At 43.9% G+C, this 13,203-nt stretch overlaps 1 protein-coding gene across 5 annotated transcripts in view; it reads left to right on the top strand.

Annotated features, from left to right (window-relative positions):
- The window catches only part of MYO1B (myosin IB), a 136,722-nt gene that overhangs the window by 50,653 nt on the left and 72,866 nt on the right, over nucleotides 1–13,203 (top strand). For all 5 annotated transcript variants that reach the window (XM_069983606.1, XM_069983607.1, XM_069983604.1 and 2 more), the window contains exon 4: nucleotides 3,588–3,682. In XM_069983606.1, the coding sequence (XP_069839707.1) occupies nucleotides 3,588–3,682 (95 nt within the window). The remainder of the gene's footprint in view (nucleotides 1–3,587; nucleotides 3,683–13,203) is intronic.

Here is a 13,203-nt window from a genome sequence, read left to right as displayed (position 1 = left end):
GTGTGTATATAAGGCACACATAAGGCTTCCCCATGTATTGTATTTGAGGAAAAGCTTTATTATGGGCACATGTCTAGTTTGGTGGACCTCTCTTACTAAAGACCTTCTCCCCTGCTGTAGGGAGAGTCCTGGTTGTTCCAAACCTCTTCCATTTAAAGCGACTCTGTACCAACAGTCTGCCCCCCCCCCAACCCGCCAGTTGAAGTTCTGCATGCCCAACTGTTTATTGGGGGAGCCTCTGGGCACTGGTATACATGTTAGTTGGCCGGTCGCACCGAAATAAGTATTGGCATGTCAACTGAGACTATAGTTGCAAGTGCCATTTTACAGCCTCTAAGGAACAAAAATAAAAAAAATGTGAGCACATAGCCACAGGAATAGTCTGTGGAGCAATGCACAAAGGGCATATTGCTCCCTGGTAGCAAACTGCATAGCCTCAGCATGCTGCCGTACAGACTCTGATAGGTGTCATTCCTACAGAGATGTTTTCCCTAGAACTAATCCATTTAAAGGGAATCTGTCACTGAGCTTATTCTGCATTGACTAAGGGCAGCATAAACCAGTGACAGAAATGCTGAAAAGAACAGTTTATTACTTGCATCATTCTGTTCAGCTGTTCTCCTGATATGCAGGAGAATGCGATTCATGCTGCACCACCCAAGTGTGTCTCCATATAAAAATAAAAAAACAAATGCTGTATTATATTTTAGGGCTGATGCCCCGAAGCAGATTTGTTTAAACACATCACATGAAGTCAAAGCCTACGCTCATGGGGAATTTCTTTTGAGTTACATAGTATTAATACTTGGTTGGATACCAGAATTAGTTCTCCAAAAATTTGTTTCCAATTATCACGTCTACAGATGGTGAATTAAAATACAGCATTTTCCTGTTGCTTTTATTAGGTTATCCTTGGTTGTCCTCTGTAACCATTTATAGTTTTGATTGAAATGTCTTGGGGGTTGAAAATAAGTTTGAGAGCTTGTCCCACCCTTGTTAATACATCATCATGTCCTGAGATGGAGTTGCATAAGGTGTAGGAAAATCTATTAAACCACTGGTTAGATAATACTGTGTGCTTGACCTACAAAGCTGTCAGCAGTGGTACTCTCTCTTTATGCATACCCCTTGGATGTTTTTGGTTTCATGACCTCCTCTATTGGCTGCAAATGGGCCATAAGAGATTGTGAGTAGAGATGAGCGGAACTTTCGGACTTTCGGTCCAAAAGCCGCTCACTACAGTGCGATGCCTGCGATCCCGGGTGCATAGTTGCGCTCCTGGGAATCTGCGGCCGGGATCTTCCAGGGAATTCAAGAGAATGTATCTTGAATTCCCTAGAAGATCCTGCCCGCAGATTCCCGGGAGCACAACTATGCACCCGGGATCGCAGGCATGAGCTCATCCCTAGTCGTGAGCCCTTGTTACAGGTCCTGTAAATCGGACCATCATCTATGGGACATTTATGGCATAATCTGTGGACCATGTCATAAATATCTGAGATGAGACTACACTTTTAATGTTGGGAAGTGCATATTTTATAATGGCCTGTAGCCTGTACAAAAGATTTTCTAGAACATTTGCATGTATGAAGTCAGTTTAGTCTTCGCCAGTACTCGCAGGGGAAGACTGAAAATCCTGTGCCCCCAACCACATGGTAACTAATAGAATTTTCTGAGTGGTTTTTATACAGCGAGAGCTGTCAATCACTGTCTGGGTAAGAAGGACTTTTTGGCAGCATATACATCCTGTATTGTGGTGTCCTCAGATAACATGGCATAGGAGTCCTCAGAGAGCTGCTTTAAAGTGACTGTACCACCAGGCCCAGGCTGAAGCACTGGAGGTGGGCCGACCCACCCTTAGTGGGAAAAAACTCCAGCCCCTCCATGACATGACTCCATTAGAATCAATGGAACCCTATCATAGAGGGGCTAGGGTTTCCTCCCACTAAGGGTGGGTCGGCCTGCCTCCAGTGCTTCAGCCTGGGCCTGGTGGTACAGTCACTTTAAATAAGATGTTTAAATAATTAAAGTGACTCTGCACCCACAATCTGACCCCCCCCCCCCCCAAACCACTTGTACCTTTGGATAGCTGCTTTTAATCCAGGATCTGTCCTGGGGTCCGTTCGGCAGGTGATGCAGTTATTGTCCTAAAAGAACCAACTTTTAAACTTGCAGCCCTGTGCCAAATGGCTGTGGCCTAGAGTGTCTGTGCATTAGGCTGGAACAACCTCTGTCCCTCCTCTCTGCCATCCTCATCATTAGGAATGCCCCAGGCAGGTATTCTCCTATTGATCAGCTGTGAGAGCACTGCACATGGGCTGCAGAGGAATAGGAAATATCCTGCCAGCCACATTCCTAATGATGAAGAGGGTGGGGAGGAGGGACAGAGGGGTGGTGCAAGGTTAGGGCACAGATACTCTAGGCAACGGCCGTTTGGCACAGAGCTGCAGGGGCTACTTATACATTGACTTTGTTTACTCATTGTTTGAATACAGGTGTAGTGGCTGCAGTGGTATTTCATGAGTACATTCACTACCTAGACACTTTCTATTTATTGTGATTTTGCTGTATGTATTTTCTATATTAGACATACAGCCACCTATCACTGCTGTATATTAGCTCTATATTCTCCTATATTTGTATTTGGTTTTTGGTGTCATGGTGAGGCCATGATTATTGCAGGGGTCCTCCAGAATGTGTATAGACTGCATGTGGTCTTATTTTAAATGTTTTTATTTGTTTGTTGGTGGTATGTGTAATAAAGATTATTTGTATACATTTTCTCACTCGTCGTTCAGTGTGCATAATCATTTATGTTATGTTTGCTTTGTTTGTGTCCATGTCATTAATGGAACATATAGATTTTTGCACCTACCCTTTATTATAATTTGTGGAGTTGTGCACACCTATCTATCTATCTTTTTTTTTTTTTTTTTAACAAAGAGAATGACAGCCTCTCATTCTTTTGTCTACTTACCTGATTACGCTACTTTTCCTCCCCCCCCCTTTTAATAGGTGTCCGTCATAAAATTCATTAGCAAAGTGGATGATTTAACAAAATTGCTATCCTAAAGTATCCTGCTGCTATTAAGGTCTTGTGCCCATGTATGCAGCATCCAGCATTGCCATTTAGTTTGCAGGTGTCAGATCGAAAGACACAGTTTGATTAGTCTTTAAAATCGGGAAATCTATGGGGCAATGGATTGGATGTCAGGTGCAAAGGTTCTAGCTTGTCTACCTTGCTGGACAAATGGGAACCCAACCAAACTCGCATTGTACAAGTAACATCATCTGTCTGTCTGACAAGATTCCATCTGGTTCACTTTTTTATTTTTACCAGGGTCAAACAGACACAAACTTGTACATTTAACCATGACAGATTCCTCAATGAAAACCGATGGGTCCTGTAACTGCTCCAATAGGCCAGTCAAATGTAAGGTGGACTAGCCCTTACATTGTGTGCATCTAGCTTTATGATCTGGCCTATGCCTGAGGATGCTGCATTATTTATTATTAATATATATAATTTTTTTTATTTGTTTTTGTAATGTTTAAGATTTTCATGTAGTTTCTATTTTATGTTGCAGCTATGCTCTTTCTGATGAAGCGTATCGTTCTCTAAGGGACCAAGATAAGGATCAGTGCATTCTCATCACTGGTGAAAGTGGAGCAGGAAAAACAGGTACTGAATACCTGTTACATTTCTTCCCCCTATATAGGAATGATATGTTGGAAAATGTGGGTGGGGACCCTAATCTTGGACTAGCAGTCATGCCAGAATGAGCCATTTTGCTTTTTAGGACATCGAGCCTTAAGTGAAGCGCAGAGAAAGTATAGATACCATATAAATCCCACTGACTGTATCTGTCCCTTCCAATGAGGGGGCGGGGCCTATGGGACGATGACAACATGAATGGGGGCGGGGCTAAGTGGCACTCTGGGTGGGGTGATGTGGCACATAGGCCGTGAGGCCCCACCCACATATACCAATCCATAGGTGATTAAAAACGACTTTTTACCAGAACAAGCACCATGAGGTGTGATATAAAATAAGTAATGAAAGCTGTAACATTTACCTTTTACATCTGTGGAGAGCAGTCAAAATGCAAAAAGGGGGTGACAGTGTCACTTTAAAGTCGAAAAGCTCTCTATAAAGTTTTACATGTTTTGCCAGTACAGTGTGTTCACTCTTTTCCTGTAGAAACAAACATTTAAACAGTTATTTGGGCATTCATTTTTTGGTCCCTGCTGGTAAACAAAACAAACAAACATAGAAAACCAACAAGATATTTAACCTTCCTTGTTCCAGAACCACCACTGCTTTACTCCCTGCTGCACAGCGTTTCCAGGATCAAGGGATGTGATGCAATGTGTCACCTTGTAGTGGCGCAGGAGCAGGGAAGGGTAAGAGAGCACAAATACAGAGGAACAATCCGCAGGTTAGGTCAATCTAACCTGCTGATAGCTCCCTGTAGTTTTATTGTAGTCCTGTGTCCGGTTTGTAGTGCTCCTCTCCGGAGCACTGCTCTGCCCTAGATCGCTGACCTACCCCCTTCTGCCCCAGATCAGCGCAATGGGGGCGGGGCAGTGCTCCAAAGAGCCGAACCAGACAGAGGACTACATTAAAGCTTAACAGGAATGTCACAGAGATTTAAGGTAAGGCCTCATTCACACGTCCGTGTCAGTTTTTACTGTCAGGAAATCCTGATCAGGAGACCTCAAATGTCATCAGGAAAGTATCAGGATTTCCTGACAGTAATCCGTTTTTACCACCAGGAAACCATCAGAAAAAAACCTTCAGGATTTCCTGATGAGAAAAAAAAAATAGTTCTTAATATGGTCTAGTATGCCAACATACATCACACGTACCCACACAGCCCCTAGTGTACCTGGATGGCCACAGGCTGCAGAACTAAAACTCCCATCATGGCCTGTCAGCAAGGCATGATGGGAGTTGTACGTCTGCAACCTGGATGGCCACAGACTGCAGAACTACAACTCCCATCATGGCCTGCCAGCAAGGCATGATGGGAGTTGTACGTCTGCAACCTGGATGGCCACAGGCTGCAGAACTACAACTCCCATCATGGCCTGTCAGCAAGGCATGATGGGAGTTGTACGTCTGCAACCTGGATGGCCACAGACTGCAGAACTACAACTCCCATCATGGCCTGTCAGCAAGGCATGATGGGAGTTGTACGTCTGCAACCTGGATGGCCACAGACTGCAGAACTACAACTCCCATCATGGCCTGCCAGCAGAGCCATGATGGGAGTTGTACTTCTGCAACCTGGATGGCCACAGGCTGCAGAAGTACAAGTCCCATCATGACCTGTCAGCAAGATATGGTGGGAGTTGTAGTTCTGCAACCTGGATGGCCACAGGCTGCAGAACTACAACTCCCATCATGGCCTGCCAGCAGAGCATGGTGGGAGTAGTAGTCCTAAGGGGTAATCTCACCTGTCCTGGATCCTGCTCTGTCGGGGCCGTGAGGTTGGGGTCCGGGTCAGAGTGCAGTGCTGAGGTCCTGGCGGCGGTCGGAGGTGCGGAGCATCCGGCGGGCGGCCCGGTGGTGAGTTCGCGGGGGGGGGGAGAGGGTCAGATGACAGAGAGCCGGAGTTCCGGTGGTGAGTGGCGGCGGGAGGGGGCAGGGTTAGCCGGCGGGGGGGATCTGCACCGCACTCTGGCCGGCCAGCCCTGTAGTGGCGGGCAGAGTGTGCGTTGCGGGGCGGGGGGGCATGGGGGTGTGCGGGTGATCAGACGGCGGCCGGGGCTGGCTCTCTACCAGTCCGGAATCGCGGGCACTTTCCTGATATACATCAGGAAAATGCCCGTGATTCCGGCGCTCCCATAGACTTCTATGGGGGCGTCCGTGCCGGATTTCCGGACGAAAATAGGACAGGATCTAAAAAATCCGGTCCTATTTTCCGGAATGGACACCCTTCCGGAAAAATCCGGAAGGGTGTCCGTGTCTAATGTTAGCCTATGAGTCCGGAAATCCGTCCGGATTTCCTGATAGGAAATCCGGACAGATTTTCCGGACGTGTGAAGGGGGCCTAAGAGATACACCTTTATCCTCAGTGTTCTGTGCATGTAAATAAAGCTGTCAGTAGGTTAGATTTGTCTAACCTGCTGATAGTTTCCTCTTAAGAAAAAAAACAAAACAAACCCCGATGTCCCCAGTAGAATGGTCCCAATGTTTTTTTTTTTTTTTAAATTAAACAGCTGTTGTTAAATCACAGTGGCCGATCACATTAACCCCTATGGAACCATGGCCGTATTGTATACACACTGTATACACTACGGCCGGGATTGCATGCGGCTGCACAGAAAACTGCCATGTCTGTTTTGTGCAGCCGCTATTCAATGGTCAGCGACCGCACAAGAGAGACTGTGCACACAATGTAAAGTACGACTCCCGGCCGTATTTTACATTGTGTGCTATGGCTAATTGGATATGCCTGCATTCCAATTGAGTTGAAGTGATGGTCACCCGGCCGATACTGCAGTATCGGCCGGGTTGGCTGCTGTTTTGCTATGTGTGAAGATGGCTTTAAACTATGTATTTTTCAAATTATGCTACAAATGTGAGACAATTTTATATTGCACAAAACGCATCAATTTTAATCTCTTTAATCTGTTTTACACTGTAGGTTTGTTTTTGTTTACACATGTTCCCAGGGTGGTACAGGAACATTTAGGACAGGCTTGTAAACTTTACTAACACAGTAGTGTCAGTTATTGTAGCTGAAATCAGGAGTGGTGCTGATGGAGAAAGACTACAATGGAAACATTTGCAGAGTTTCTTTTTTTAATCCACTTCTGGTTTTGTTTGAAAAAAAAACTGACCAAAAATACTGCGTGTGAACATAGCCCCAATCTGACTGCTGAGTTGGAAATAATGCAACAGCTTAAACTGGAAACTTTTTACAGTGTTAACCCAGAGTTTGATGAATATCCATTATGAAATAGAAAGTAATTGTATTGTATTAAACTGGATAAGCAGGGAAGGAGTGATAATTGGGCATGGACAAATCTGCCTTTGCCTTGTATGGAAGAAAGTCCCAGCAATTCTATTACGGCATCTTTATTTCATTAGCATAATTGAAGCCATGCTGTGTATAGGAGACAGTCATTTCCTGTGGCTGTGGAAAAAGGAGGATTCAAAGTTGCATGGACTTATTATAAATGCAAATGGTTATGGAATCATTTAGTTTTTAAGGTGTGTCTCCAGATTGATGCTACTTGTTTCTTTAAACCCTTTTTATACTACGAAGGCAAAATTTTATACTTTACAATGGTGTCCATTTTTTTTTTTTACCCTGTCCTTTTGGTTTACATTATAAATAAGTCTCTAATAGTCTTGACTATTTACAAGATGACGTAAAATGTCATGTCGATTTTGCTCATTTGGGTGTATACTATGTGACATTGTGCTACATGGTATTATGTTCTCATGAACAGATCCAGGGAGTTTTATCTATCCTCTTTTCTGAATTGCTACAGCTTTTACTCTAAACATGTGTTCCTCATAGACATTGATTGTCCACAACTGTTAAATTTCAAGCGGACATATCAATCTGATTCTTGCACTTTAAAGCGACTCTGTACCCACAATCTGTCCCCCCAAAACCACTTGTACCTTCAGATAGCTGCTTTTAATCCAAGATCTGTCCTGGGGTTCGTTTGGCAGGTGATGCAGTTATTGTGCTAAAAACTACTTTTAAACTGGCAGCCCCGTGCCCTAAGGGAGTGGCCTAGATTGTGTATGCATTAGGCTGGCACACCCTCTCTGTCCCTCCCGGCCCTCCTCATCATTAGGAATGCTCCAGGCAGATTGCCTCATATTCGTCAGCTGTGTCAGCCCGACACATGGGCTGGATCGTTAAGACACCTGTGCAAATGTTCAGCATGGAGAAAATGTTGCAGTGGCATTCCTAATGATGAGGAGGGTGGGGAGGAAGGACGGAGGGGTGGTGTAAAGTTAGGGCACATATACTCCTGTAGGGCACAGGGCTACTTCACCTGCCAAACGGACCCCAGGACAGATCTTGGATTAAAAGCAGCTATCTGAAGGTACAACAGGTTTGGGGGGGGGGGGGTTCAGAATGTGGGTATAGAGACGTTTTAAAGGGGTTACCCGGCGCTACAAAAACATGGCCACTTTTGCACCACTCTTGTCTCCAGTTCAGGTGTGGTTTGCGATGAAGCTCCATTTACTTCAATAGAGTTGAGTTTCAAACTGGTGAGAAGAGTGGTGCAAAAATGGCCATGTTTTGTAGCGCTGGGTAACCCCTTTAAAGGTTATACTGAAGTGTCTATGTGGTCCTAGTATGTCAGAGTACCTAGAATCACTTCAACTAGAACATGCGTTTTAAACTGGCAGCTGTTTCACAACTACAATTTAATAATATTTTTTTGCATGGAGGCAACAGATTTCGTAGTGCTTTGGCTGTCTAGGCATAATGGGAATAGTAGTTTTTTTTTTTTTCCACTGACACCCACCCACCCCCTCATTTTGTGGTACCATATCAACTGCTATATCAGAGCTTTATATTCTCCTTCATACAGTAAATGCCCACTCCTGCAATAACTGTCCTCAGCAGTGACCCTTCTCATTTCTCTTTCTTATGTTTTACATTGGACAACATGAAGCTCTTTGTAGTGGGAATGGCACTAGCTAAAAGCTGGGTATATGTTTAGATTTGTTCTTCTGCCACCTCAAAGCAAACCTTTTTTCTGATTTCTTACCCACCCCCTCCCCTGTTTTTAACAAATAAAATTAGCAGAAATTGTTCCAGTCATTGTCCAGTATTACATGGCACAGTGTGTGAATATGGCAGACAGCTAACAGAGGAGTGCCCAAAAGCCATAAATAGTTTAAACATAGTTTACATAGAGTAGCATTATTACTGCAGCTATACAGTCGCACATATCTAACAGCCCTATCGCTCCCCTTGCCTCCCCACTCCTGAACCCCATTTCCAAACCAGTCCCTTAACCAACAAAGTACTCTGGTCAATGTGGATAACAACAATTAGTTTTTCTTTTTACGCCATTTGGGCTAATTGAAGAGCAGGACTGTCCCCACATGAAATCGCCCTTAAATATAGTGGCAGATCTGCATAAAGTTGCATTTAGGCCACCTTAATACAGCCACTGTGTATATGTTTGCTGTGAACAGGAAAGCTGTTCCCAAAGCTTTTATGAACTGGTCATTTTCAACTTTGCATCAAATCTCATTAAATCTATCCTATGATGTTATGTCTACGGCACCTATGTAACCCTATGGATGTCCAACTGTGTACATCCTAATCCTTCTGCCATGTGTTTTTTTGTCCATCTCTTTCCTCCTTATACTAAATAATGTGGTTTGGCTAATATTACCTAGGTATGTTTAAGACTCCTAGGGCTCCTTCACGTATCCATAGTGCAGGCCAGAATTGCAGAGCCCCAGTTTCAGGCTGCACTACAATTGTGCATCTGTAGTTGTCCACAATTCATGGACCTCGGCTTAGACTGTAGTGATCTGTGCTGCAGCTACCGGTCAGTACTAGTACCTGTCTTTTATTCTTTTTTTTTTGTGTGGCACGGATTAGGGCCCCATATGGAGGTGTGGACTGGGCCATTGAAATTTATTGGTCCTAAGTTCTGTTCACAATTGCAGACAGCACTACAAACATGTGATTGAGGCCTAAGACTCCAGCTTGGCAGTCCTCCAAGCAACATTCCCCTTTCCGGCTCAGTTCATGAGATGTGCACAACCTACAACTTGCTGATGGTAAATGCATGACTGCAGCTGTGGACTTGATGACAAACCTCCCATATTATGGACACTAGAGTAGAAGCTAATAGTAAGTTGGGCTCTCCCGAGCCTTTAGCCATAAGTGGCCATTGATCCTGGATTTTTGCACAGGTTATCGCGCCAGAAGAAAAGTAAAGGTTAATGGGGCTTATCTCCCTTAGAGAGGCCTTGTGATGGACCAGACTCTTTTGCGGCTTTTGTGTAGCATGCTGCACGTTTTTATGCACACTACGTAAAAATGACAACCGACGGTCTTCACATAACAGCCTATATTATACAAATAAAGCCTGTTATTATGAAATAATGGCCTTTATTTGACCCAAAATAGCCATCATTTTTACTTAGTGGGAACATAGCCTGAAGGAAAAAAAAAGCTTGGCTAAACACAAACCTTGCAAAATAGATTGCCTAAAGTTAAATGTTGTGTATTTGTAGTTGCCATTTTGTCCTCACAAGATAGATTTATTTTTCTGAAATCAGATTGATATATAGAATGATAAGAGATGGAATGTAAGCAGATGGAGTACATATAAAGAGATGAGATATTGTACTTTTGCTGCATTCCATATTTGAATAGCTTGTACAGAAGATATGGTATCACACCAAACTCCAGTACATGCATTTTGTGATATTATCACTGAAATGTTTATTTTTTACATATAAAAGAATGTTTTATAATGCTTTATTGCTTCATGGCTGGGTGGTATTCTTCTGACTGAACTTTGTACACGCTCTGTCCTCGCTCAGCTTTGCTCAAATACATATATTGTTAGGAAATAATAAAGTTATTAATTATTTCAGAATAAATCAGAAATGTTTAAATGGGAATTCCTAAGTGCTTTGCAGTCAAATGCCACAAATTCTTTACTTAATCTATGTAGTCTACAGAGTGTCCATAGCTAGACTTGGATGAGTAACTCCCTTGGTATCTGATAGCTTATAGTTAAGGCCCTATTACACGGCCCTATTTCAGGAGAAAGCGAGCGCCAACCTGTCAGGTCAGCGCTCACTTGCTCCTTGTTCCACGCTATTACAGGCACCGACAGCGAGCAAACAGGAGCTGGGCGGGGGGTGTCTGCCTGGACGATCTGGGTGATCTGCTGCTTCGATTGCACAGGGAGACGGCCAGCAGATCGTCTCTATTGTTGTCGTTTTAATTCAATATGCTGAAAGACAGCAATCAGCTGACATGCACAACGTAGGCTGATTGTTGTTTTTCAACTTGAGCTATTACACCTAACGATTATCTGTCGGAACGGGATGTAATCGGCAAAGTACGGCTGATAATCGTTCAGTGTAATAGGGCCTTTAGGGTGGTATTACACGGGCCGATGAGGGCCCGATAATACCTGTAAACGAGCGCCGATCTGCTAGATTGGTGCTCATTTACTGGGCCGATAATCGTTTAACAAGGGCTGCAGGGACACAGTTACCAATATCCTTGCAGCCTTTGTTTAAACTGTATACATACCTATCCAGGTTGCAGGGCTCCTCTCACTCTGTGCTTCTCCCCGGGTCCCGGGCGCTCCAGCTTTACAGCGGCTTGTCTCAGCTGACAGGCCGCTCAGCCAATCACTGGCCGCGGTAGTCTCGGCCTGTAATTGGCCGAGCGGCTGTCAGCTGACACAAACGGCTGTGAAGCCAGAGCGCGCGGGACCCTTTGAGAAGCTTAGAGCAAGAGGAGCCCTGCAGCCTGGATAGGTAATGTATTCTTCTTTGCATATCGTCAGCGTTGGCTGCGCACTGCTATTACACGTAGCGGTGCGCGGTCGGCGCACGACGATTATAGGTCAGAACCTATATCAACCATCAGCCGATGACAACGATCATCGGCTGATCGTTGTCTTTATTACACGGAATGATAATCGGCCAGATAGGGCCGATTCGGCCAATTATTTTTCTGTGTAATAGTACCCTTAGTTAGGTTCCTTTTTACATGGAAAAAGGAAAAAAATTGGTCAGCTCTCCTAGAACACTGTTCACACTAGGCAGGAGCACGTTGCCATGGCTGAAATTGCAAACACACAAAAACACAGAAAAATGCAACAGCTCACCGCAACAGCAAGATACAGACCCACCATAGACATGAAAATAATTAAAAGCAGCCCCCCCAAACTGCCCCAAAAATTCCCACAAAAATAATGAGTCTCTTGGTTACTATTTGCAAACAGCGTAAACTGCCTCACCACGATAAGGTGGACTCATAACTGTGTTTTTGTGTGTTTCCTTTTTACATGGCCTGATATGTGGGTGAGTACAGCTGCAAATGAGCGCTGATCAGCAAGATCGGTGCTCACTTGCAAACTCCTTACAAAGCACAGTGAATACGATCGCTGCAACATTCGTGCGGCCAATAAAATGCAATGTTATCAGATAAACGTCTTCTGTTTACACAGGAGAATGTGCAGCCAATAGTGATGAATTTACTGGCTGCACAAAAGATCCAATCAGCCAATATATGCTCAATGAGATGTGTAAAAGGGCCTTTAGGATACTTTGAATCTGTGTGTGTGTGTATATGTATATGTGTATATAATATGTATGAACAAAGACATGTATTTTATCAAATACAGTGTTTAGGTCATGAAAGGTTTTGTTTAGTCTGTAGTTTCTTCTTCTTAACAAAACACGCTACTGTATTTACTTACATAATAGTCAGTCTGTGTATGATATGTATACCAGGGGAGTTTACACAATCTATATACTGTACTCTATATGAGGTGCTTCTGGTCATGTGAAGTCAGTGCTTCGGTTTTATCTATTACTTAAAGAACTTAAGGCTATGTTCACACGTCCGTACTGTTGTCCCCGTGGCTGAAGACCAGCAACTATGAACAGTACTATGGATGTGCTTAGGTGAATTGGACCCGTAACACCTACGAGTGTGTGAATGGGGCCATAGAAATTAATGGGTCTGTAATCTGCCCTGTATTTTGGGAAATCGGGTCATAAATAATGAGCATTTTCTTTATTTTGATGGGCATATTCAATTACGGCTCTTATTCTTTATGGTAGGGTTAGGGAATCTCTGCTCTCCAGCTGTTGCAAAACTACAACTCCTATCATGTCTAGACAGCCAAAGCTAAATCTTTGTCTGTCCAGACATGATGGGAGTTGTAGTTTTGCCCTGTTGTCCTGTTTGTTAGCCCTTATCACTTTGGAAGCGCTCTGGAATCAAGGGCACTTTTAAAATGCAGTTGTTTTACTTTGCTAGGAGAGAGTATGACTACATTACCTCTATATAGTGTGCAGCCATATGTCTGTACACAACATCCATGGCTAAGGTTCTGTTCTGACCATGAGGAATTATTTGATACTTGGCCAAAACAACACCCTTATGGGGTTCTCCTATTCTACCAGTGTTTGCATTGGACACTAAAAAGCAAAAACACAGTTTA

Source organism: Dendropsophus ebraccatus, chromosome 9 (assembly GCF_027789765.1).
Source record: "Dendropsophus ebraccatus isolate aDenEbr1 chromosome 9, aDenEbr1.pat, whole genome shotgun sequence".
In the NCBI taxonomy this organism is placed as follows: domain Eukaryota; kingdom Metazoa; phylum Chordata; class Amphibia; order Anura; family Hylidae; genus Dendropsophus; species Dendropsophus ebraccatus.
This window is presented reverse-complemented; position numbering and strand designations above follow the sequence as displayed.